Source organism: Pongo abelii, chromosome 19 (assembly GCF_028885655.2).
Source record: "Pongo abelii isolate AG06213 chromosome 19, NHGRI_mPonAbe1-v2.0_pri, whole genome shotgun sequence".
Taxonomy (NCBI): Eukaryota; Metazoa; Chordata; class Mammalia; order Primates; family Hominidae; genus Pongo; species Pongo abelii.
In genome coordinates, this window is record NC_072004.2 from 54050621 (window position 1) to 54077343 (window position 26723).

At 44.7% G+C, this 26723-nt stretch overlaps 4 protein-coding genes across 6 annotated transcripts in view; 1 reads left to right on the forward strand and 3 right to left on the reverse strand.

Moving 5' to 3' along the window:
- The first annotated feature begins 867 nt into the window (after positions 1-867).
- CHCT1 (CHD1 helical C-terminal domain containing 1) lies at positions 868-9886 on the forward strand. Of its 3 annotated transcripts, none has more exons than XM_002827681.6 (6): positions 868-1050; positions 4206-4307; positions 4584-4759; positions 5148-5247; positions 7815-8010; positions 9640-9886. In XM_002827681.6, exons 1-6 carry the CDS (start codon positions 1000-1002, stop codon positions 9723-9725), a joined length of 711 nt encoding a protein of 236 aa, XP_002827727.4. In that variant the 5' UTR covers positions 868-999; the 3' UTR covers positions 9726-9886. The 3 variants fall into 3 exon arrangements, with proteins under 3 accessions (XP_002827727.4, XP_063574871.1, XP_063574870.1); XM_063718801.1 differs by having other exon boundaries at positions 881-1050; positions 5126-5247; XM_063718800.1 differs by having other exon boundaries at positions 906-1050; positions 5148-5284.
- Positions 9887-12158: 2272 nt separating this feature from the next.
- On the reverse strand, positions 12159-12732 carry LOC129051388 (large ribosomal subunit protein uL11-like). The gene has a single exon (XM_054536998.2). It carries the CDS (start codon positions 12669-12671, stop codon positions 12174-12176), a length of 498 nt encoding a protein of 165 aa, XP_054392973.2. The 5' UTR covers positions 12672-12732; the 3' UTR covers positions 12159-12173.
- Positions 12733-13498: 766 nt separating this feature from the next.
- Positions 13499-13901, reverse strand: LOC103892865 (non-histone chromosomal protein HMG-17-like). The gene has a single exon (XM_054536997.2). The coding sequence runs from the start codon at positions 13899-13901 to the stop codon at positions 13629-13631; it is 273 nt and encodes a 90-aa protein (XP_054392972.1). The 3' UTR covers positions 13499-13628.
- An 8852-nt stretch (positions 13902-22753) lies between these two features.
- Positions 22754-26723, reverse strand: part of APPBP2 (amyloid beta precursor protein binding protein 2) — an 80645-nt gene continuing 76675 nt past the window's right edge. Inside the window, 1 exon segment of the mRNA NM_001131419.1 lies at positions 22754-25126. Within this exon segment, the coding sequence (NP_001124891.1) occupies positions 24873-25126 (254 nt within the window). The 3' untranslated portion in view covers positions 22754-24872.

Genomic DNA, 26723 nt, shown 5'->3' on the forward strand with positions numbered 1-26723 from the left:
CTCGAGTGAGCAAACTGCGGCGGCAACGGTCTCTCATCGCCGGGACCCCGCCATGTGGCGCCCAGGGACGCGAGGGGGCGCTGCTGCCGCGCCAGGGGCGAGGGTCCCGGGACCCCCTGAGCACCTTCCGGCCCTGCCCGGCCGACTCAGGCTACACCCGGACTTTGCCCACCGCGTTTCCGCCCTCGGCCTCGGGTCCCTGGAGGGCTCGTGGGTAGGAAGAGCCAGGGTGGCGGGACTTTCGCCGACACCCGGCTCCCCGCCTGGTGGCTGCGCACACGAGGCCGGCGACGGGACTTGCCCGCGTCTCAGCCCCTCCTGTGTGAAGCGGGGCCGCTGCGGTACCTGCCCCAGGGAAGGCCGCGGGGAGGGTTACAGAGCCCGTAGGCACTGGCGGGGATCTTTATACACCCCCAAAACACATCCCACCCAGTACCCAGCACCGAAGGCTTATTATTAACAACTTCCCGGAGGCCGCAGGGGCAGTGCTGACTCACTGTGTCTCTTCTCCCTTTCAGCGCTCCCTAGACCTCTGCCCCAAATCAGAAAAGAATTTTACAAACTGTGCTTTCCTCTCGGGGAGCCCCCACCACGGCGTAACCCAGCAGGCAGGAATGGCAAACGTGCAGGAAAATGAGTTCAAAAGCCTTACCAGGTGGTGTCAGAATCAGTATCTGACAGTATTCTTGGGAGAAGGGGCGCCAGCGTCTCCTGGCCTGCTGTGCGCTCTGCCAGAGTCTTCACTCGACCCCGCACATCTTGCTCCGTTCCCTAGTCCAGATCCCAGCTGGAGGAGCCAGCTGCAGCCACCCCGAAGAATGAGGAGATGGGAGCGGGGTGGGGGGCTGGGTTCTGTGTTGACAGTTGCCATGGCTTTGCTCCGAGTTCTGGAGCCAACCTGCCCACTCCCTGAGACTGCCAGGTCACAGAAGCAGTAGGTCAGAAGCCAGAGGGGACGTGGGGAGTGCCACCCTGGAGCCTACGGGCACACCTGCTGAGATGGAGGCCTCAGATGGGCAAGGGGGTGAAGGGGACAAGCCACTAGAGAAGGTGAAGTGGGGTGTGAGGGAGGGAGGGAAGGAGGGTCCTGAAGGGGCTGGTTTTGGAAAGTAGAGAACATGAAATTCAGGAAAGAAGAGAAGAACAATGGTAGGGTACCTGAGATAGCAAGCAGCCTAAAGCACAAGAATGTTCATTCATTCAGAAGTTTATGCATGACCTGTGTTCCTGGCAAGATGATGGGGAAGAGGTCGCCTCTCATTGTTGGTTATGAAGACTTGAGAGTATGTGTATGTATACACATGGTCTGTGTGTGGTTGTGTGGTGTGTGTGCTGTGTTGGAGGAGCTGATCGGCCAGGGTCCTGTCTCTAGGACCTGGAGGAGCCTGTGTCCCATCTCCTCTCCATGCACCTCCCTCCCTTTCCCTGGCCTTTCCCTTCAGATTGGTCTGGACAGGATCTTCCTTGTTCTCCCCGAACACAGACTAGAATTCATACTTTTCTGAGAAGCTTTTGAAAGGTGAGGGGCAAATCCAGTTCTGACTTCTAGTGTTATTTCACAGTCACTTTGTTGCCACTCACTTTCAGCTTTCTTTTTTCTTTGTTCTTTTTTTTTTTGAGACAGAGTCTCACTCTGCCACCTAGGCTGGACTGCAGTGGCATGATCTTGGCCCACTGCAACCTCTGCCCCCTGGGTTGGAGCAATTTATCCTGCCTCAGCCTCCTGAGTAGCTGGGATTACAGGTATGCACTACCAAACCTGGCTAATTTTTGTATTTTTGGTAGAGACGGGGTTTCGCCATGTTGGCCAGGCTGGTCTTGAACTCCTGACTTCAGGTGATCCACCCATCTCGGCCTCCCAAAGTGCTGGGATTACAGGTGTGAGCCACTGTGCCAGTTTTGCTCTGTCACCCAGGCTGGAGTGCAGTGGCTCGGTCTCAGCTCACTGCAACCTCCACCTCCTGGGTTCCAGCAATTCTCCTGCCCCAGCCTCCCAAGTAGATGGGATTACAGGCACACACCACCACACTTAGCTGATTTTTTTGTATTTTTGGTAGAAATTGGGTTTTGCCATGCTGGCCAGGCTGGTCTTGAACTTCTGGGCTCAAGCAATCCACCCACCTCAGCCTCCTAAAGTGTTGGGATTACAGGCATGAGCCACTGGGCCTGGCCTAATTTTCAGCTTTCTTTGCCCCACTTTTGTGGTCAAAGGTTCTTTCTCATCATCACCATCATCCACTTTTTCTGAATGGTCATTAGATGCACGGTTTATTAGTCCATTTTGCATTCCTATAAAGGAATACCTGAGGCTAGGCAATTTATAAAGAAAAGAGGTTTATTTGGCTCACAGTCCTGCAGGCTGTACACGAAGCATCTGCTTCTGGTGAGGGCCTCAGGAAGCTTACAAGCATGACAGAAGAGGAAGGGGGAGCAAGCTTGTCACATGGTGAGAGAGCAAGCAAGAGAGAGAGGAGGATGTGTCAGGCTCTTGTTACCAACCAGCTCTCACATGAACTGACAGAGTGAGAACTCACTTAATTGGGACAAGGAGGGCATGAAGCCCATTCATGAAGGATCCACCCCCATGACCCAAACACCTCCCACCAGACCCCACCTCCAACATTGGGGATCACGTTTCAACATGAGATTTAGAGGGGACACACATTCAAACCATATCACATGACATGATGCTAGAGACTAGGGATGCAAAGAAATGGGCCCAGTCTGATGCAGTCAGTAAACATTTGCCAAGTGAGTGAGTAAATGAGTCCCTGTTCATTCCCCCAAGGAGTTGCTTAAATCTTTTGATGCCTCATTGTTCTCATCTGTAACCAGGGTTAATGATATTGAAACCGTCCCTAGAAACTTTATAAAATTAATCAGAAAAAAAAGAGGGGAAAAATGAAAATTAACTGAGCTTGCAGCCCATTCAGCATGAATCATGAGGTCAGCCTGCTCTCCGACCCACTTCCTTGGAGTTCTTTGGTGCCTGTTTCCTTAGAATTCCGTAGACTCAGCTGGGTGCGGTGGCTCATGCCTGTAATCCCAGCATTTTGGGAGCCAAGGTGGGTGAATCACTTGAGGTCGGAAGTTCGAGACCAGACTGGCCAACATGGGCTCTACTAAAAATACAAAATTAGACAGCTGTTGTGATGCACGCCTGTAATCCCAGCTACTCGGGAGGCTGAGGCAGGAGAATCGCTTGAACCCGGGAGGCCGAGGTTGCAGTGAGCCGAGATCACGCCACTGCACTCCAGCCTGGGTGATACAGTGAATCAAAAAAAAAAAAAAAAAAGAATTCCATAGACCCTGTTACAAGGATATTCCCTTAACTGCTCTGTAGATAACAGCTCGAACATTATGAAGCATTAAGTTTTCTCTTTAAAATATTATTTCAGATCCTACATACCACTCAAACTACAGATGGCAGTTGGTCTAAAGAACCCTTCAAAAACCTGATTCACCAAAGAATGCAGTTTCCACACCCTCATAATTTCATCCCCCCGACCCTGACCAATCAATGGCCCCAGTTTTTTCAATCCCTCCCCTCCATGATCTCCTTAAAAACCCCAGTCCAGAACTCCTTGGGAAGATAGATTTGAGGATCTCCTTCCATCTCCTCACTGAGCACCCAGCAATCAATAAACTCTTTCTCACAGTGACGTGGTCTCGGCTCACTGCAACCTTCAATTCCTGGACACAAGCAATCCTCCCACCTCGGCCTCCTGGGTAGCTGGGACCACAGGTGCACGCCACCATGCCCAGCTAATTTTTGTGTTTTTTGTAGAGACCAGGTCTCACTATATTGCCCAGACTGGTCTGCTGCAACTTTTGCTGTCTCTATATATTGGACTGTGAGTGTCCAGCAGGCATATAAACCTGTTGGTCCTATAACAACATCTAACCTGACAGAATTTGTGGGAGGATAAAATGAGCTAACGTTTACCAAGTGCTTTGCAAAGTTACCTAGTAGAATATGCTGTGATTATTCTAAAAGAAAGAGGTGGAATATTCTAGGTTTTCTAAGCAGAGATTTTCAGAGATGGGTTTCTTTGCCCAAGGTTCACTCACATCCGTGCTGGGTCAAGAAGGTCTGAGGGCAATGGAGAAGGGCTTTGGCTGCCATTTGGGTCAGTCCCTGCCCAGCACTGCCCCCAGGAGTAACGGTCCAGGCCCCCGGCTCAGTGCCCCCTGCCTCCTCCTAGGTGACAAATGTGTCATGCCTGGAGACAAGCTCCAGCGCCAGCCCTGCCAGAGACTCGCTCATGCGCCATGCCAAGGGCCTGGATCAGGACACCTTCAAAATTGTGAGTAAAAAGCCGGCCTGAAACCCTGTCCCCTTTTCCCCATTGGTCAGGAGGCCTGAGTCAGGAAATGGCATGTCTCAGACCCACAGCGCATTGCCCCACTTGTCTTACTCTTGGGAAGGACTTTTGGTGAGAGGGGCACCGGAGCCACCTCCTGAAACATGCAGCACTGGGCCACTCAGGGCTGCGGCCAGACCGGTCTGCTGGATTCCTGGGACTGCCCATCTGCCTCTTCTTTTCTCCCACGGCCCCTCACCTCACCTGTTGTCTCCTCAGTGTAAAGAATACCTAAGACCGCTGAAGAAGTTCCTGCGAAAGTTGCACCTTCCCAGGGACCTTCCCCAGAAGAAGAAGCTGAAGTACATGAAGCAGAGCCTTGTGGTCCTAGGGGACCACATCAACACCTTTCTGCAGCATTACTGCCGAGCCTGGGAAATCAAACACTGGAGAAAGTAGGGCAGTCTCTTTGCTCTGCTCCCCATACCTACTCCTGGGCAACCCCCTCTTCATTCAAGGGGACACCTTAGTTGATCCCCCAGTCCTTCATCTTTATGTGGAGGAGTCAGGAGCCTGAGGGGGTGGAGAGAGCTCCTAGTCACTCAGGACAGCCCTGATTGCACCTTGTCTCTGACTGAACAACTGCATGCAGGCGCTCAATACCAGGATAGGATATTCAAGTTTGGGCAAATCCCCACCCCTCCATTCCCCCAACCCCCAACCCTGAACCCCAAAGGGGCATGTGGCCCATATCCCCCTGGGTGGGTCCTGACCCTGAGACAAATGCTGGAGGGAGGAAGTGCTGTGCTCTGCCTCCCCAGCCTGGGGTCTCCCCCTTTGCAGGATGCTCTGGCGGTTCATCTCCCTCTTCTCAGAGCTGGAAGCAAAGCAGCTTTGCCGACTTTACAAGTACACCAAGAGCAACCAGCCAGCCAAGTTCCTGGTGAGGCACAAGACATTCCGCCCAGGCACAGCTGAGGGTTGGTTGATGTGTCCTTAGACTTGCAGGGAGGCCTGGGACTGACACACCCAGAGACCCTCTGGTCCTTCCCAGGGCTCACTGCCAGGGCAAGACTCTGCTGCTTGACCTTTACCCCTGCCCTGGGCAGAGTGGGCTGAAGAGGCCGAGGCTCAGCATCAAGTTCTCCATATATATTTGATGCATGGGCAGGCCTGGGAAAGTTGTGGTTTTGCCCAGAAAAGAATTTAAGGGTGAGCTGGTGGTATTACACAGCAAGTTTATAGAAGCGGCGGTGTAGAGTAGTAGCAGAGGCACTCCTCCTTGCGGAGCAGGGCTACCCTATGGGCAGTGTGCCCAGAGTAGCAGCACAGGGGCAGCTCTGAGCTCATATTTATCCCCACTTTTAATTACTTGCAAATTATGGGGTGGTTATTTGGAATTTACCAGAAAAAGGGTGGTACTTCTGGGTTGTTGCCATGGGAAGGGGTCGCAACTTCCAAGTATTGCTATGGCAATGGTAAACTGACATAGCATTGGTAGGTGTGTCTTAGGGAGAGGTGCTTTCACCCCTTCCCTGTTTCAGCTAGTTTTTTTTTTTTGTTTTTTGGTTTTTTTGGTTTTTTTGATATGGAGTCTCACTCTGTCATCCAAGCTGGAGTGTCGTGGCGTGATCTTGGCTCACTGCAACCTCCGCCTCCTGGGTTCAAGCGATTCTCCTGCCACAGCCTCCTGGGTAGCTGGGATTACAGGTGCACACCACTGTGCCTGACTAATTTTTGTATTTTTAGTAGAAACGAGGTTTCACTATGTTGGCCAGGCTGGTCTCGAACTCCTGACCTCAAGTGATCCTCCCGCCTCAGCCTCCCAAAGCATTGGGATTACAGGAGTGAGCCACCGCGCCCAGCCTACCACTCTTCATGTTGTATGGGCTATAGGTTTTGCCAAAGGTATGATGACATGTATCTACCATTACAGTATGATACGGAAGAGTGCCATGGTCCTAAAAACCCCCTGTGCTCCACCTATTTGTCCCTGCCTTCCTGCCCCCACTCCCCTGGCGATCACTGATCTTAGGTTCACTGTCTCTTAGTTTTGCTATCTCAGAATGTCATATCGTTGAGATCATACAATATGTAGCCTTTTCAGATTCTATCAGTGAAATTTTCATACTAGGTTTCATTAGAATCCATTGGTTTCAGGGGCTCCATGAGGTCAAAATATTGCAGGGACTCCTGGGGGTTTGCAGAGCACACTTTGAGAACCACCGATCTGGAATAATAATCATAGATAAAGCAGTTGTAAAAGCATTCTATGTGCCAGGCACTTTATATTCCTTCAAGTAATATTCAAAAGTAACCCTAAGTGGTAATTAGGATTATTGTCTACAGTGTGTAAATTAAGATCCCAAATACAGGGAAGTAAGGTAATTTGTCGCAGTCTTTATAGCAAGTAGGAAGGAAGAGGCAGGGTTCAGCCTCCATCTGGCTGGGATGAGAGCTGTGCTCTAACTGCACCCTCCTATCACCACTCTCGCCGTGCAGCCCTAACCAGGTCCTCTTCCTCTCTGCATCTGTTTCTTCCTCTGAACATGTAACGATTGGATAATTTCTCTTCTGAATAAGAGGAGCTGCCACTTTACTGATTTCTAGATTTCTGCATTTCACTGGACTGAATTTTTTTTTTTTTTTTTTCGAGACAGAGTTTTGCTCTTGTCCCCCGGGCTGGAGTGCAATGGTGAGATCTTGGCTCACCACAACCTCCACCTCCGGGTTCAAGCAATTCTCCTGCCTCAGCCTCCTGAGTAGCTGGGATTACAGGCATGCACCACTATGCCCAGCTAATTTTTGTATTTTTAGTAGAGACCGGGTTTCACCTTGTTGGCCAGGCTGGTCTTGAAGTCCTGACCTCAAGTGATCTGCCCTCCTCAGCCTCCCAAAGTGCTAGGACTAAAGGCATGAGCCACCGCACCAGGCCGAAAAATTTATATATATATAGTCTTTGAATTTTAATTTCAAAATTCAGGCTCTCAATTTATTTCATTTTTAAATTTTTTATTTTTTTTTAAACAGACTCAAAGCTTACAAAGGCTCCCAATTTTTTTTTTTTTTAAGATGGAGTCTCTCTGTGTTGCCCAGGCTGGAGTGCAGTGGCGTGATCTCGGCTCACTGCAACCTCCACCTTCAGGGTTCAAGGGATTCTCCTGTCTCAGCTAACCGAGTAAGGCTCCCAATTTAATTTTTGCTAAGTTAGATCTTTAAAACACATATCATTTCATTGCAAAAAAACAATAAGACACTGCAATTCCAAAAAGAGATGGAAGACATGATCTCAAAATAAAGGACAACCCAGGAAGACACCATTGGCAGCTTGCCTCCATGTCCCCACAGTCTTTTCTCTCCCACATCTGTGATTCCTATCCCATCGTTTTGGTTAGGCAAGTGTGACAGGCAGGCAGACCTCAGCATTTCTCTACAAATGCGGGGCTGGGACTCTAAAGTTCAGGTCCCCCTCTTCTCAACACTCTTCTTAACACGGAGGCTCCGTGGCAGGTGACATTCTGTGCCTCGGATGCGCCGGAGAGGTCCTTGCTGGCCGACCAGGAAGACAGTCTGCCCAAGCTCTGCGATGCCTGGGGGCTGCACCGCAACATCAGCGCCGTGAAGGAGCGGCTGTCCAAGATGCAGGCCCCGGGTCAAGGGAGCCCCTTGCCCAGGGAGCCAAGATCCCAGGACCATGTCAAGAGAGGTAATGCCCATTTGGTGTTGGGGTGATGCCTGGACCCAGGAGTTTGTGAGTGGTGTCTGGGTGTTTCCCAAGAGTAGACTCAAGCAGCCAAGAGCCTCTGCCCCCAGCCTGACAAGTTCCTCTTCCCTCCTTTCCATCTTCTCTTCATCCTGCATTTTCCTTTCTGCCTTTTCTTCTCCTTCTCCACTTTCTCTTCTCTTTTTAGTCCCCCTCTTCCCCAGGTGTGCTCATTATAGAAAGGTTTTTGTTTTATTTTATTTTATTATTTATTTATTTTATTTTATTTATTTTTTCCAGACGGAGTCTCGCTCTGTCACCCAGGCTGGAATGCAATGGCACTATCTTGGCTCATTGCAACCTCTGCCTCCTGGGTTCAAGCGATTCTCCTGCCTCAGCATCCCCAGTAGCTGGGATTACAGATGCCCATCACCATGCCTGGCTAATTTTTGTACTTTTAGTAAAGACAGGGTTTCACTGTGTTGCCCAAGCTGGTCTTGAGCTCCTGAGCTCACACAATCCACCCGCCTCAGCCTCCCAAAGTGCTGGGATTACAGGCGTGAGCCATGCGCCTGGCCTTTTTTTTTTTTTTTTTTTTTTTACATTCCTGACCTGTTGAAAACATGAGGCTGTTATTCAGCAGAATGTTCTCCTTCCTGATTTATTCCCTGTTGCTTCCTTTTGACATCTTTTAGCTTGTTCCTCTATAAACAGGACTTGAAAGTCTTCATGGGTTCAAATTAAACATGTTTTTGGCTAGAGGCTACATAAGAGATGAGGTTATGCTCTTCCCATTATTACCTGACAAAGCATAGAATATCTCGTGGACCCACTGGGAATGGGCTAAGATTAGTCACCGAGTCTGTCCTTGCAATGAAAATAACCTATGTGGTATTTCTTTGGCATTATGTTAATAAAGTCAGTTATTTTATTTTTTATTTTTATTTTTTTGAGACAGAGTCTCACGCTGTGGCCCAGGCTGAAGTGCCGTTGTGCGATCTCAGCTCACTGCAACCTCAGCCTCCCCGGTTCAAGTGATTCTCCTGCCTCAGCCTCCTGAGTAGTTGAGATTACAGGCATGCGCCACCACACCTGGCTATTTTTTGTATTTTTAGTAGAGATGGGGTTTCACCATGTTGGCCAGGCTGGTCTCGAACTCCTGACCTCAAGTGATTCATCTGCCTCAGCTTCCCAAAGTGCTGGGATTACAGGCATGAGCCACTGTGCCTGGCCATAAAGTCAGTTCTTAATTAAAACTTGGCAATGGGGTTTGCAAACAGTACTGGGAATTGGGTCATGAGGCCTAGGAGAGGAGTAAGGAAGAATCAGAGGTTGGAGCCAGAGGTCAAGGAAACTTGGGTCTTGCCCTGACTCTTCCCCTAACTTGCTGTAAGACTTTGGGCAGGTCATTGCTTTACCCTGGACCTGGGTGACAGTCCTCATCTGTAAATTGGGGACAGTGCCATCTCTCTACTGGGTTTCTGTGAGAAAAAACTAAGTGATATAGTGGGAAGTAAGATATGATTTTGCTATTCTTCCTCTCTGCCCCTACAACACCCCCAATGTATTACAGACTGAGATTCTTACTATTTGTGATGTCATTGGGACTGTCTCTGACCTTTTCTTTTTCAGATTCTTTAAGGGAGCTTTCTCAAAAACCAAAACTCAAGAGAAAGAGGATAAAGGAAGCCCCAGAAACTCCAGAGACCGACCCATAAGAAGACCAGCTGGGACAAAGGGCCCGCTTGTCCTGGCTCTCAGAGCGCAGGGAACGGAGACCAAAAAGGGAAAAGAATCTGTCCTTATCAAAAGGATTCTCAGGTCTTAATTAGGAATAAATGAGATGGGAAATAAACATTCTTATGACAGTTCTACCTTACTTGACCAACAGTCATCATTCGTACATTTTAAATTTGTTTAAAAAATATTTGCCAGCCACCTTCTAAGTGGCAGGCGCCCCACATATGCATGGATGAATAAGATGTGGTCACTTTGTCGAGGACCATCACAGTCTAGTGGAGCAGACAGACATAGAAAAGACACGACAGCAGGGTAAATACAGGTGACTGGGGCAGGCCTCCGGGGAGTTAACAAAGGAGCTGGGTGTTTGCCAGTGGAGCACACAGGTGGGGAGGGAGGGGGCCTGGGGTCAGAGAATGGCAAGCCTGGCAGCCTGCCTGCATTGTCTGGACTTCATTTTGTGGGTAGCTTGGGATGGACAGTGGCAAGGGAAGTGTCAAGTAGTGGAATGAATGGGTGTGACTACAGTATTGGGGAGATGCTCTGGTGACTGTGAGCAAAGTGCCTGGAAGTGAGTGAGGCTAGAGGCAGGAGACCAAAGAGGAAACAACACTGATGGTCTTAGCTAACATGGCGGCTCGAGCCATCAGTCACAAATCCACAGCCTGCACACTAAAGTAAGGCTACCGATGTGTTTTGTTTGTCCTGGGTCATGTTCTACTTGTTGTTTAAAACACTTTAAGGCCAGGCATGGTGCCTCATGCCTGTAATCCCAGCACTCTGGGAGGCTGAAGTGGAGGTTCGTTTGAGCTCAGGAGTTCCAGACTAGCCAGGGCGATATGGCAAAACCCCATCTCTACAAAAAAATTAGCTGTTCATAGTGACGCACACCTGTAGTCCCAGCTATATGGGAGGCTAAGGTGGGAGAATCGCTTGAGCCCATGTGTTAGTCTTTTCTCGTACTGCTAATAAAGACATACCTGAGACTGGGTAATTTATAAAGGAAAGAGGTTTAATTGACTCAGTTCCACCTGGCTGGGGAGGCCTCACAATCATGGCAGAAGGCAGATGAGGAGCAAAGTCACATCTTACATGGCAGCAGGCAAGAGAGTGTGTACAAGAGAACTCCCCTTTGTAAAACCATGAGATCTCATGAGACTTAGAGAACAGCACGGAAAAAAACCCACCCTCATGATTCAGTTACCTCCCACTTGGTACCTCCCACAACATGTGGGTATTATTACAATTAGAGGTGAGATTTGGGTGGGGACACAGAGCCAAACCATACCATACCACCCCGGCCCTTCCCAAATCTCATGTCCTCACATTTCAAAACCAATCGTGCATTCACAACAGTTCCCCAAAGTCTTAATTCATTTCAGCATTAACCCAAAAGTTCAAGTCCAACATCTCATCTGAGACAAGGAAAGTCCCTTCCGCCTATGAACCTATAAAATCAAAAGCCAAGTTAGTTACTTCCTAGACACAAAGGGGGTGCAGGCATTGGGTAAATACACTCATTCCAAATGGGAGAAATTGGGCAAAATGAAGAGACTACAGGTCCCATACAAGTCCAAAATCCAACAGGGCAGTCAAATATTAAAGTTCCAAAATGATCTCTTTTGACTCCATGTCTCACACTGAGGTAATGCTGATGCAACAGGTAGGTTCCCATGGTCTTGGGCAGCTCCAGCCCTGTGGCTTTGCAGGATACAGCCCCACTCCTGGCTGCTTTCACAGGCATTGAATGTCTGCAGCTTTTCCAGGCACATGGCGAGCTGTTGGTGGATCTACCATTCTGGGGTCTGGAGGGCAGTGGGCCTCATCTGACAGCTCCACCAGGCAGTACCCCAGTGGGAACTCTGTGTGGAGTCTCCCACCTTACATTTTCCTTCCATACTGCCCTAGCAGAGGTTCTCCATGAGGGCTCCACCCTACAGCATACCTCTGCCTGGACATTCAAGCATTTCCATACATCCTCTGAAATCTAAGTGGAGGTTCCCAAACCTCAATTCTTGACTTCTGTGCATCCACAGGCTCAACACCATGTGGAAGCTGCCAAGGTTTGCGGCTTGCACCTTCTGAAGCTATGGCCCAAGCTGTACCCTTCTAGCCATGCTGGAGCAGCTGGGATGCAGGGCACCAAATCCCAAGCCTGCACACAGCAGGCGAGCCCTGGACCTGGCCCAGGAAAACATTTTTTCCCTTCTAGACCTCTGGGTCTGTGATGGGGCTTTCAAGAAGGTCTCTGACATGCCCTGGAAAAATTTTCCCCATTGTCTTGGGGATTAGCATTTGGCTCCTCCTTACTTATGCCAATTTCTGCTGCCAGCTTGAATTTCTCCCAGAAAATGAGTTTTTCTTTTTCTTTTTTTTTTTTTCACCAGTTGTCAAATGATCCTTTACTGAAATATTTTCCTTTGTGCTTAACTAGCTGGGCATTCCACAGCATTACTGTTGATGTCATCTATGATGTCATGAGGGTGGCGGCCATCAACATTACAGCCCACAGACTGGGCAGTCCCCAGGATCTCTTTAATGGTTCCAGAGAGTTCTCTGGCTAAGGATTGGTGCTGCATCTGTCGAGCAATGTTGACGATCTCATCAAAAGTGATATTCCCACTGTGTTTAATGTTTTTCTGTTTCTTTCTGTCTCTTGGTGGTTCCTTGAGGGCTTCGATGATCAGGGCAGAGGCAGAAGGCAACACCTCTATCTGGGCCTGTCTGTTCTGAATGGTCAGTTTCACTGTAATCTTCAGGCCCTTCCAGTCACCCGTTGCCTTGGCAATGTCATCACCAACCTTTTTTGGAGACAGACCCAGGGGGCCGATCTTGGGGGCCGGGGCAGAAGTGGCACCGACTTCACCTCCGGTGCACCTCAGGTATACAACTTTGATCTCGTTGGGGTCGAACTTCGGCAGCATGGTGGAGGCGGCTGGTGTCGGATGAACCCGGATTTGGGACAACCGAAGAAAGTTGCACCTCGGCCTCCTCCAAACCGAAAGCCGAGAGCGAGTTTTTCTTTTTCTATTGCATCATCAGGCTGCAAATTTTGTGAACTTTTTTTTTCCAAGCCAAACTGTATCCAGCTTTATTAAAGATACTTTCCATAAACAATCATGGTATTTCAGGCAGGACATGGGCAGACAATCATTAACAGTATACAACAACTTTCAAACTCCCTGGATTCTTCAATGGACTACCAAAAAGAAAGCCACTATAAAACCCAATGAAGTCTTCATCTGATGCTCTGAACAGGGAAAGTTTAGAGTGAGGGTTGACGTTTCACATTCAGCCTGTTGTTAACTTTTCACAAATCGACCTTGACTTTCAGGAAGTGAAATGAAAATGGCAGAATTTGTTTGAAGACTCACAATCTAGAAATGGAACCACTGCTCTTTTGACAGGTGCCATCTCAGTGGCATCACTGGAAAGTCCAGATTGCCTGACACACTGGTAACCAATGACTAGGGGTCAGGTCCCAACAGATGTCTGGGCTTAAGGGAGTTAAGTCTATGCTGAAAGATGGAAAGGGAGAAGAGGACATAAAAACAAATTTGTTTTTCCATACTGCAAGGCTTTTGTGCCAAGGTGGCCATGTGTGTCAAAGCCAGGGAATCCCTCCACCTAGGAGCCAAAAGGAAGTCTCTCAAAACTAGAAGGGAGAGGTGTTTTCCCCACATCAATCCAGCTTCGGAGACATTCTATTAGTGACCTATGCTCCTTCCCCCAGAAACAACAATGAAGTGTTCTGTGTGCTAACAACATAGCTTAAAAAAAAAAGTAAAATAAAATTCTGCATTTTTATAAAACTTGATAAAAAATAGTATTTCAAACTGTATAGTCACCAGATGTACACAGTTATCAAAAATGCACACACTTCACTTGGCATCTCCAGCACCTTCAGCTTTCTGTGCCTGATCTGCTTTGGCATCTTCATTTTCTGCAGGGTTATTCCCCTCCTTGCCAGCATCAGCTTTTCCCTTTTTCCCTTTGGGTACCTTCTCTCCCTTCTTTGCAGGGGCCATTTTAGGCTTGGGCTCCGGCTTCGGAAAAGCAGGTTTAGCAGACAACCTTGCGGATCTTTTCTGCGGTTCGTCCTTCATCTTGGCTTTATCTCCTTTAGCATCCCCTTCAGTCTTTCTCTGGGGCATGGTGGCGGCGACGATGGCGTTGAGACGTAGGCACGGGGCGCAGGATGCAGTGGCGCGCGGGCTTTGTTGGGTCCGGGGATCGTTCTCGCCTCTTCTTCCTCCAAATTTTGTGAACTTTTATCATTTCCAGGAGGGTAAATAGGTCCAAACATTCCCCAAAAACACAAATGACATATTCTCCAGGGCTCTGCCTGAGGCAGCAGCATATAGGGTGCAGGGCTGCCCTGGAGCAGGAGAGGCCGGGGCAGATGTGTGTGACTCTTCTCCCTCCCTCCCTCGATTTGTGTTCAGAAGTAAGTATCGTCATAGACTTACAAGGCTAAAATGAATATCAATCTAGTCTCGAAGAAGGAGTTCAGGGAAACATGAATGGGGGAAGCGGGGAGGAAGCGCCATTTCTTTCTTCCTTAGAGTCATCGCCTCCTGGAAGTGGCAAGATGAGGCGGCCAAGGCACAGGCCTGGGGCCAGCCTGGCTTGGCTAGACCCTGACAGTTTTGTCAAAGCAGGGAGGATTTCAGAGAGAAGGGAAGTAGGGCTGGAGGGTGTCCATGATGACTACGGGCTTTCCAATGTTTTCTACTCCTAAGAGATTTCAGAAATGTGGCTGTTTTGGGAACAGTCCACACCACCAAGTATCTCCAGTAGTCAAGGCAGCACTGCCACCTAGAGGAATTGTGAGACACTACAGCCTTGTTCTTTCAACCAACGTGTGCAAACCAGCGTGTGCAAAAGATGAAGATGAGAGAAGGGGGCCAGGTGTTCGCTTATCAACCTTGAGAACAATCGGGACGCATAAAGGCAAAAATGGACAACAAGTGAGGCTTGGTTTTGAAGCTTTATTTCTTTCTTTTTTCCTTAGACGGAGTCTCGCTCTGTCGCCCAGGCTGGAGTGCAATGGCGCAGTCTCAGCTCACTGCAACCTCCGCCTCCCGGGTTCAAGCGATTCTCCTGCCTCAGCCTCCCAGGTAGCTGGGCTTACAGGAGCGCGCCACCACGCCTGGCTAATTTTTTTGTATTTTCAGTAGAGACGGGGTTTCACCATGTTGTCCAGGCTGGTCTCAAACTCCGCTGGCCTCCGCCGGCCTCCGCCTACCAAAGTGCTGAGATTACAGTCGTGAGCCACCACACCCGGCCAATTATTATACTTATTGTTTATTAACTATCTTCTTCCCTTAGAATGTAAGTTCCCCAAGGTTAGAGATTTTTGTCTGTCCTGTTCATTGTTGTATCCAAAGCAATTACAATAGTATTCAACATATAATAGGTACTTAGCAAACTTTTAATGAATGAACGAACCCAAAACAGAGAATTCTGACCAACCACCTCCTCGTTCAGAGGGGAAAACAGAGGCCCAAGAAGAAAGGCGACTTCTCCAAGGTTGTGCAGGAAGTCAATGGCAGAACTGGAACTACAACTCAGACCTGAGGTCCCCCAGGCCAGCGCACTTCCTGCATACCAACGACGTGTTTCACCTACTCTCGGCCCACACCCTCATTTCTCACAAGATAGAAATAACCCTCAAGACTAAAATGTATTACTTCTTCTCCTTCTTCTTCTATTTTTTTTTAAAGACAGTCTCACTCTGTCACCCAGGCTGGAGTGGAGTGGCGCAATCTCCGCTCACCACAACCTCTGCCTCCCGGGTTCAAGCGATTCTTCTGCCTCCAGAGTTGCTGGGATTACAGGCGTGCCCCACCATGCCCAGCTAATTTTTGTATTTTTAGTAGAGATGGGGTTTCACTATGTTGTCCAGGCTGGTCTCGAACTCTTGACCTCAGGTGATCCGCCCACCTCAGCCTCCCAAAGTGCTAGGATTACAGGCATTAGCCACTGCGCCTAGCCAAAATGTATTACTTCTCCTAGGATTTTTATTTTTTAAAAGTATCTCTACGCAAAAGTATAATGGTGGACTTGGGAACACCAGAAACAGGTTGTTGGAGAGGCTGTTGGGAAGCGGGGAGCCTTGGTGGAAATCCCCAAATCATGCCTTGGCCTATGCTGCCTTAGGGGTGAGGCTCGTCCTAGAGAAAATGCCACTAATAGAGCCTTCAAGAAGGGTCCTTTTCCTTAGAGAATAAAGGGTACTTTCACTAAAGTTTTACTTTTAGTTTTTTTTTTTTTTTTTTTTTTTGAGACGGAGTCTCACTCTGTCGCCCAGGCTGGAGTGCAGTGGCACAATCTCGGCTCACTGCAAGCTCCGCCTCCCGGTTTCAGGCCATTCTCCTGCCTCAGCCTCCCAAATAGCTGGGACTATAGGTGCCCGCCACCACGCTCAGCTAATTTTTTGTATTTTTAGTAGAGACGGGGTTTTGCCATGTTAGCCAGGATGGTCTCGCTCTCCTGACCTTGTGATCTGGCCGCCTCGGTCTCCCAAGTGCTGGGATTACAGACGTGAGCCACTGCGCCCAGCCTTTTTTTTTTTTTTTTTGAGACAGGGTCTCACTCTGTCACCCAGCCTGAAGTGCAGTGACATGATAATAGCTCACTGCAGCCTCAATTTCCTGGGCTCAAGTGACCCTTCTGCCTCAGCCTCTTGAGTAGCCGGGACTACAGGCAAGTACCATCATGCCTGGCTAACTTTAAAAATGTTTTTTTGTAGACATGGATTCTTGCCATGTTGCCCAGACTGGTCTCAAACTCCTGACATCAAGCAATCCACTTGCTTTGGCCTCCCAAAGTGCTGGAATTACAGGCATGAGAATATGTGATAGGAAAAGAGTATACAGACTTGAAAAAAAATAGAACGTTTAGAAATGAAAAATAACTATTCTTGAGCCAGGCACAGTGGCTCAAGCCTGTAATCCCAGCTACTCAGGAAGCTGAGGCAGAAGGATTGCTTGAACCCAGGAGTTTGAAACCAGCCTGGGCAACAGTAAGAACCTGTCTCAAAAACAAAACAGAAACACACACCACATGGCTAAGTGAAACAGGAGGCAACATCTGGGTCATTCTTAGCTCATAGAGAGAAATAATCAGTCATTATGTAACAGGAAAGAAAAATACTCAAACTATTTAAAGAGCAGCAAGAATGAAAAAGCCTGATTCTGTACTTGGAAAGAATTTAAATGCAAATCAACTTTCACTTGTTACACAAAAGTTCTAATTCAAAAATAAATTATACTAGAGGTTTTTCAAGGCACTTTCTGGAAGTGATCATTCACAGATTTTTTTCAAACTTTATGCACCATATTTAACTGCTTGTGCAAAATGAAGTCTGATTTTTAAAAATTGTAAAATACACATAAAATTTACTGTCTGAACAATATATATATTATATATAGTTGTAAAATACACATAAAATTTACTGTCTGAACTATATATATTATATAGTAAAATACACATATATAATATAGTAAATATATATATTATATAGTATATATAAAACTATATATTATATAGTATATATATAACTATATATTATATAATATATATATAAAACTATATATTATATAGTAAAATACACATACAATTTACTGTCTGAACAATACATACATATATATATATATATTTTTTTTTTTTTTTTTTTTTAGATGGAGTCTTGCTCTGTCGCCCAGACTGGAGTGCAGTGGCACAATCTCAGTTCACTGCAACCTCCGCATCCTGGGTTCAAGCAATTCTCCTGTCTCAGCCTCCCTAGTAGCTGGGACTACAGGCGCCCGCCACCACACCCGGCTAATTTTTGTATTTTTAGTAGAGATGGGGTTTCACCATGTTGGTCAGGCTGGTCTCAAACTCCTGATCTCAGGTGATCAACCCGCCTCAGTCTTGCAAAGTGCTGGGATTACAGGCGTGAGCCACTGCGCCCGGCCCTGTCTGAACCATTTTATGTGTAAAATTCACTAGTATTAATTTTCACAGTGTTGTGAAACCAATTTCCAGAACTTTTGCATCACACAAAACACAAACTCTAGATCCATTAGTGCAGTGGTCCCCAACCTTTTTGTCACCAGGGATTGGCTTTCTGGAAGACAATTTTTCCACAGATCGGAAGTGGGGGGAGGTGGGGTGCTTTTGAGATGATTTAAGTGCACTACATTTTTTTAAAAAATTGAGACAGGGTCTCACTGTGTCATCTAGGCTGGGGTGCAGTGGCGCAATCACATCTCACTGCAGCCTCAACCTCCCAGGCTCAAGCAACCCTCCCACCTCAGCCTCCTGAGCAGCTGGGACCACAGGCGTGTACCACCAGACCCAGCTAATTTTTTGTATTTTTTGGTAGAGACAAGGTTTTGCCATGTTCAGGTCTCGAACTCCTGAGCTCAAGTGATCTGCCTGCCTTGGCCTTCTAGAGTGCTGGGATTACAGGTGTGAACCAGTATGCCTGGTCTCAAGCATATTACATTTACTGTGCATTTTATTTCTATTACTATTACATTGTAATATATAATTAAATAATTATACAACTCACCATTATGTAGAATCAGTGGGAGCTGTGAGCTTGTTTTCCTGTACTAGACGGTCCCATCTGGGGGTGATGGGAGACAGTGACAGATCATCAGGCATTAGATTCTCATAGGAAGTGCATAACCTAGACCCCTCACACGTGCAGTTCACAATAGGGTTCACCTAATGCTGCCACTGATCTGACAGGTGGAGCTCAGGCAAGTGATGGGGACGGGCTGTAAATACAGAAGCTCTGCTCGTTCGCCCATGCACTGCTCACCTCCTGCCATGTGGTCCAGTGCCTGACAGGCCACAGACCCCTGTGGGTTGGGGACCCCTGCATTAGGCAACTACTCCCATTTTCCCCTATCCCCAGCTCCTGGCAACCACTATTCTACTTTCTGCTTCTATGAATTTGACTACTCTAGATGCATCATATAATAGTATCATACTCTTTGTGACTGTCTTATTTCACTTAGCATAATGTCTTCAAGGTTTGTCCACATTATAGCTTATGTCAGAATTTCGTATATTCTTATGGCTGAATAGTATCCCACTGTATGTATATGCCGTATTTATCAACAGGTTCTCATTCTCTTGCCCAGGCTGGAGTGCAGTGTGGTGTGATCGTGGCTCACTCAACCTCAACCTCCTGGGCTCAAGCAATCCTCCCACCTCAGCCTCCTGAGTAGCTGGGACTACAGGTGTGTGCCACCATGCCCAGTTAATTTTTTTTTGTATTTTTTGTAGAGACAGCATTTCACCTTGTTGCCCAGGCTGGTCTCGAAATCCTGGGCTCAAACAATCCTCCTGCGTCGGCCTGCCTCCCAGAGTGAGGAATACACGTGAGCCACCACGCCTGGCCTGCCATATTTATCTGTTCATGCATTGTTAAGACATTTAGGTTGCTTTCACTTTTGGCTACTGCAAATAATGCTGCTACACGGGTATATAAATATTTGTTCAAGACCCTTTCAATTCTTTTGGATCTATACCCAGAAGTTGAATTGCTGGATCATAGAGTAATTGTGTTTTTAATTTTTTGAGCACAGGTGATAGTTTTTCACAGCAGATGCAGCATTTTACATTCCTGCCAACAGTGCACAAGGGCTCTCATTTCTGCACATCCTTGCCAACACTTACTTTCTGTAATAGCCATCCTAATGGGCATTTGTCTATAGAAATGTGTGCTTAAAGTAACTGAGTGTGGTTTGTTAACACACTCAGGACAGTATCTGTCACAGGATAAACTCTATGTTGAATACACAAATCAGCAAAGTTTACAAGTTGGAAAGAGTCTTAACACTGTAAGTTATATGGCCATATGGTAATTGCTTTCACAAAGCTCTAAAATGCTGCATTAGTACCAAGTGGCAACTCAAACTTTAAGGGAAGGGTTCCCTTGATCTTTGAGCTTGACAGATGAGTAAGATTATCCAGGAAATGGCATTCCACAAAGACAACGAAATCGCATGTTCAGATGTTCAGTCATGGAGATGTAAAAAGAAACATTTTTAAATTCAGTATCACTGAAGATGGCAGGCAATGAAGCTGGTGCTATATTCCAAGTGATGGTGGGATTTTGTCTAGAATATTTTCTTCCTGATCTTTAAAAATATGGCTTCGTTTCCTATAACTGGTTTCTGAGTACTTCAGATTTATGCTGTTTCATGGTGAAGTTTTTTAAAGACCTGATTTTACCCTCTTATTCATGTGAGGAAATAAAACACAAAGAGGGCTGGAATGACGTAACTCAGAATCTTCCAGTTCAGAGACAGCTGGAACTGAAACTCCAATCTAAGCTTTTCTTCACTATTCCAGCAGAACTTTACCAGGTCTCATCATTCATCTTCAGCCTTTAGAGTGAGAGGATTCTTAAAAGAATGGTATACTTTTGTAAAGACTAAAAAATCCCTTTGCATTAATGCAGTGCTTTGTCTTTTTCCAAGTGCTTTTCATCAGCACAATCTCCAGATGTTACCATGTGCCTCCTCTGCCACACATCTTAATTTTCTTGAACAAGAGCACTTTTGTTCTAGTTCCAACAGTTTCTCTCACACTGTTCTCTAATAAAAACAGTCTGCAAAGCTTAATCCCAACCAAAAGCAATCAAAACCAAATTGGAAACAGATACACTATGAATGCAGGAACACTATATTTATTAGGTCAATAATTCATTTTTAGCAATACAAGTACAGAATATATCACAATGCTGGTTACAAACATACTTAGTATGGTTTAATAGTTACAAATAACGGTGGGTACTACAAGTCGGTGAGAATGATATGAAAGGTCATCCTGACACAATGAAGAGCTGTCTTCAAAAATCTATTTAATGACCTTAGATATTTCTATAGAAATTATTGTGGCACTATTAGTGGGGATTTTCACGTAAAGATTGTTAGTGTTTTGCTTTTAACTGTTCCATTAAGAACTTTTTATTTTGAGCCTATTAAACTAAAATCCCCTGTTGCTTAATAAAGTATAAAAATAGTACTGACCTGGTAATATTTAATAAAACATAGCATTCATTCACATCATAAAAGTAGAACTAAACTGAAAAGTTTTAGTTACCATGGCAAAATATCTTCCCATAAAAGGAATATACAGAAATGAGTAATGTTACACAAACGGTACCTGCAATGGTTATTTAGTGATCCAACACTTAACTGTGCACCACAAACCAAGTTTTCTAGATATCTATATATAGCATATATTTTTAATCTTAAATTTTACTCTTGAAAAACATGTGCACTTCAACAAACTCACTAAGGCCACTCATGCTATAGATACCTAGGATTGCAATTAAAGAATAGTATTATGCAATAAATCCTAAAGCACACTCCTTCTGATTATCAACAGGGTAAAACCAGTTTTCTGCCTAAAACATTCCTGAGATTTATGGACAAAGTAGTGTTGAAGCTGGAGATTAATCCAAATGTCATATTAACAACAAAAAATTTCCTAGCCAGGTGTGGTGGCAGGCGCCTGTAATCCCAGCTACTCGGAAGGCTGAGGCAGGAGAATCGCTTGAACCCGGGAGGCGGAGGTTGCAGTGAGCCAAGATGGTGCCATTGCCCTCCCAGCCTGGGCAACAAGAGCGAAACTCTGTCTGAAAAAAAAACAAAAAAAAATTTCCTGGCAACTAAGGTCCTCCACAGCCAAGAGGTGAAATACACATTCACTTTTAAAGCAAAGATAAAACTCTAAAAAATTTGTACTTATAGTGTTTTTCCAGTAGTAACTTTGCCACCCAGAAAAAAAGCAGCAAGGCTACAAATTCTAGGGAAAACATAAAAAGTGGCAGTTAACGATACCTGTTATGAGCAAATCATTATTTCTATGTATAAAGTTTCAGCCAAAGGCTTCAATCACGTTTTGGCATGTGTTTATTGCAGTTTTCTGTCTGCACTATTAAGGAGCAGCCAAATGGCACCTTCATTATTTCTAAGATCGCAGCCTCTGTACTTAATTTTCATAAAATTATAAACTTTTCCCAACAGGCTAGGAACAAAGGTCTTTCTCAAATTCTTTATTTTCACAAATGAAAAAATACCTGGGCAGGGGTTACTACAAAGCAATAGTGAGCCAATTTTTAACCAAGCAGAGACAGAAATTTGATGGTAGTAAGGGTCTCAATCCCTTTGGCAAAGTCAGCTTTGAGGATCCATAAAGATTATGCTCTAAAAATCCAATTGGCTCTATTAAATGGAATGCAGGCATGAATGGCCACCTGAGCGACACATGCGAGTGCTGACGGAGCTCCCTGATGCACCCAACTGGAGTAGCACCGAACTTTAGGAAAAAACTGGGTAGAAGAGTCAGAGAAGGATGAGACCAAAGGCCCCTAATTTAACATGACTTTGCTAAACCTCCAGAAAAATCTTTAAGTTGGCCAGGGCTTTCTTACACACCTCACCATATGTAAAAAGTCTGTGCAAGTTAACTTATTGTGAGATAAATTTTATTATTTTCTTCGAGATTTTTAAAAAACCCAATAAATCATAGCGGCACACATCTCTATAACTTATCCTAAACATCCCTACTTAAAAGGATGAATCTTACACTTAAAGTCATAGGGTATTATTCTTCATTAGAACCAGAAATAATAGCACATTAAGTTATATCCCTAACCAAAAATGGCAATCTGTTTTCTTAAGCTAGAGTGTATGCATTAAAGTATATGGATTTACAAAAAAACTATTTTAAAGCAGTGGTAATAAGGAGAAACTGCCAATAATGATGTTTCAAAAAAAAAACACAACTGGCTGCCAATTGACATTATCACCCTGTGATCCTAGGCTTCTACATATCATGTTGTATTATCACTGAGTGTGAGCTAAGTTGAGTTCAAACTGAGTTAGGGAGGATGAGGCTGTAAGTCATTTTGTTTATTTTTATCCTAGGAAATGCTGTATGTGCACAAAACCAAAAAATACAGATTGAAAAAAAAACTTCATATGGAAACATGTTTCAAAATATTTATTGAAAAACAATTTACCATGACATTCCTATACCACGAACATACCACTGGATTCTAAATAACCAATAAAAGTATACAAAGCCTATCCTGTAAATATCTTTGGAGGTATTAAATATATAGGCCCATGAGGATAGAGCTGAGTAACTTAAAAATGTTAGTCCTTGGTCACAAAGACTATTTGGTAATTAATAAAGAAGTGCCTCTTGACATTAGACTGCAATTAACTGAGAGGTGGGGGGCAGCTTCATAAACTGCAAGTACGTCAATTTACTCTTTCCAAAATTTAAAAAGAAAATAATTCGATTTGAGGAGTAAACTCAGGTTTCTAAATCACACAGTTACCATCTTAGGGTGTGGGTATGCTTCATCTCTTTCAGTACATCCCCCAACCAACCCCCTCCTAGGGAACTTAAATGCAATGGCTCAAAACTAATAGGACTGCAAATAACAGCTTCAAACAAGGTTGGGAAGTTCAAAAAAGTGCTTAAAATATTAATAAAATTTGAAATCTACAACTTTTCTGTACTCAATGTGGCAGACAGCTTAGATTTTTTTCCCCTCTCACCCAACATGCATGTTAAAAGAAAACTAAAATTCAACACACATCCATTCACCCACAGACTACTCCAAGCATTAGCTAGGAGCAACATCTTTAACAGCCAAGTCATGAACCCCTGAAAATAGGGGGGAACCCAGATTCTTAACTATAGAAGCATCAGATGGGCTACTACAGTAAGAATTGAGGTAACAGCAAAATACCTTTTTGTTTCTTGAATTGCTACATGTCACAAATTCTTAAATTTGATTATTACCTCATCATTAAATAACCTGACTGGCTTACAAAAAAATCAAATCAAAACCCAATAAACAGAAAGACAAGTTAGTGAAATAGGTGTATTATTAGGGGATCTTTCCATTTGACTCCTAGATTTCAAATGAAATGACCTAGTTGTATTACTATTTACCATAAAAATGGAGGATTTTCTAAGATTTATTTTTGGGCATTCACTTTCATTAATCTCCATAAACCATACAGTAACCTAACATTTCCATCTGAACATGAACTATTTCATGACACACAGCCAATATACTTGTTAACTGCATTGATTATTAGGGCAACATTTAAAATGAGGGGGATGCCTGCAGCCGATATTTATAGACTTGCTTATGGCACTGCCATCTGTGTACCTTGACTAAAAATATGCCATTGAAATTGCCAAACTTCCCTAATTTGGTATCTATTACATAATTTTTGCATTATCCTTTTTCATTATACATCTAAATGAAATCATTCTACTGATAAAAGTATATGTAGGATCTAAAATAATAATCTAAAGCCTCTGGTCCAAATAACCACCTTCTACATTAGGCTGGTCCTTTTTAGATCCTCCTGGTCCTGTTAGCAAATGCTATCAGAGCATCTTGCATTGTTGTACCAAAAAAAAAAAAAAAAAGTCAGAAGTGCTGGTCTATCAGATTTTCTATTACATTACAGATCAACACTGGTCCAGTTCAGATGAAATCTGACAGTCCTTTCCTTGTAATATAGAGTGGTTGTATCCACTTATCTGGGCAAGGTAGCCAAACATAAGTCGGGATTTCCCTCTTTTATTAGTACTTGTGTTAACTTTTCTATACTGCATATAAAGATTTTCCCCATAAAATTTCTTTACACTACAGTATTGAATACCTCCACATGGAAGAATTACATATTAAAAAGTTGTTAAAATCATCCTTACATAATAAGAATGCAACTCTTTTAAACTCTTAAATAGTTTTATTTAGGGGTATGTTTTTTTCTTTCAGGCTTTCTGCAAAATGAATTTTTTAAAAACAAACAAAAAAAGATTTCCTGTTGTTTGTTCTACTAGGTTGAAAATGTGGGCCAGACTACTTACACATGCAGTACATGCTGAATATAACTGAATATATGCTTATTCCTACAGACATTCTGCAAGATAGGGATCACCCAAAATAGGGTCTTCAATGGACTGGACCAGTGTTTCAATGCAAATTCCAGCCCCCCAAAACAACATGGTTTTGATTTCACAGTATGAATTCCCTGGAATCCGGGAAAAGGTAATTGGTTAACTGAGGTCCTCCCTCAGCAGCTCGGTCCCTCAACATTCTGAGAAATCAGGAAGGACTGCACCACTTCTTCAGTGGACTGGGGGCTGGTGTTGACATCTTCAAGAGCATCTGTCACTGAATATTGCCGATCTCGCAACCGGTTCCAGTTAGACAGAACATTGTGATATTCAAACACTTTCTCGTAATTTCCAATGGAGTTGTAAAGTTTAATGAGACCTCGATAATCATATTCTAGTCCACTGTAGCCTTCACCAAAAAGTTTCTTCCCTGTAACAAAAAAGAAAAAGGAAAAAAAAAAAAAAAAAAGAAAGCACAAATAATGAGATGACAAGCAATTTCTATAACACGAACACAAATTCAATTCTTTAAACAGGATGGCTTAGGTTTATTCCCCTGAAAGGAATAGATATAATTCTTGTATCAGCATCCCCCAAATGAGTCCCAACCATGAGCTATCACTAAGACTTAAAAAAAATGTTCTCGTCTAAAGAAGTTGGCCTCATTAGAATTATAACAATTCATAGTTTGAAGGAACTGTTTAAAGAGATCTCAAAGAAGAATGGCAGCATCTCCAACAATAGAAAAATACACATGCACAGGCCAGTCATGGTGGCTCACACCTGTAATCCCAGCACTTTGGGAGGCCAAGGTGGGTGGATCACCTGAGGTCAAGAGTTTGGGACTAGCCTGGCCAACATGGTGAAAGCCTGGCCAACATGGTGAATGCCCGTCTCTACTAAAAATACAAAAATTAGCTGGGCATGGTGGTGCATGCTTGTTATCCCAGCTACTCGACTGACAGGCTGAGGCATGAGAACTGCCTGAACCCAGGAGGCAGAGGTTGCAGTGAGTCAAGATCAGGCCACTGCACTCCAGCCTGGGTGACAGAAAGAGACCCCGTCTCAAAAAAACCAACCAACAAATGAAAAATCAAAACATATGCACAAGGCTATTCCCTGCAACAGTATCTGTAATTACAAATTAACAGAAACAAACGAAAACACGTAGAATGGTTTAATCAACTGTGGTACCTTCACTCAATGGCATATTATGTAGCTGCAAACTGATGGGGAAATTTCTGGGCTCTCTACAACGGTTATGGAGTGACTGATGGTATATTGTTAAGATTGAAAAAAGTAAAATACCAAAGAGTATCTATAGTATGCTATCTTTTGTGTACGATAGGGAAATAAGAAAATATTTATCTGTTCATTGTGCAAAAAGATACACAAAAACGATAAACCAGAAACGAATGAGACTGGTTATCCATAGTAAGTGGGTGGGAACTGGGTAGAAGAAATCAGAGAAAAGTATATGTCTCTGGACATATCTTTCTGTATAGTTCTAATTACAGTACATTAATATTTCACATACTCAAAAAAATTAACAAAATAAACAAAGATGGATAGGGGCAACAATTTAACATGTTAAATAAACCTAATTGTTTTGCAAAAGAATAACATAACCACATTGAAGGAAAGGGGTGTAAATAACCCCAAGTAACTTTTGAACATAGTATTCTGAATATACACTCTAGCCTGAATATAGCCTTCAGGCTAGAGAAAAAGGAAAACTGTAAACGAATATTGAACTCTAAGTAGTAGGTCTGTTTTTCACAGCGGTATGGGTTAGCAACTCTTAAACTACACGCACTTGAAGAATGAGCAAGTCAGTCAATATATTATAGATAATAGGGAACCCACATGTATATGGATGAATGATTTATAAAGACGACAGTATAGCAGAGGGAAAAAAACAGTCTTCTGACCAGGAGCGGTGGCTCATGCCTGTAATCCCAGCACTTTGGGAGGCCCAGGTGGGCAGACTGCCTGAGGTCAGAAGTTCGAGACCAGCCTGGCCAACA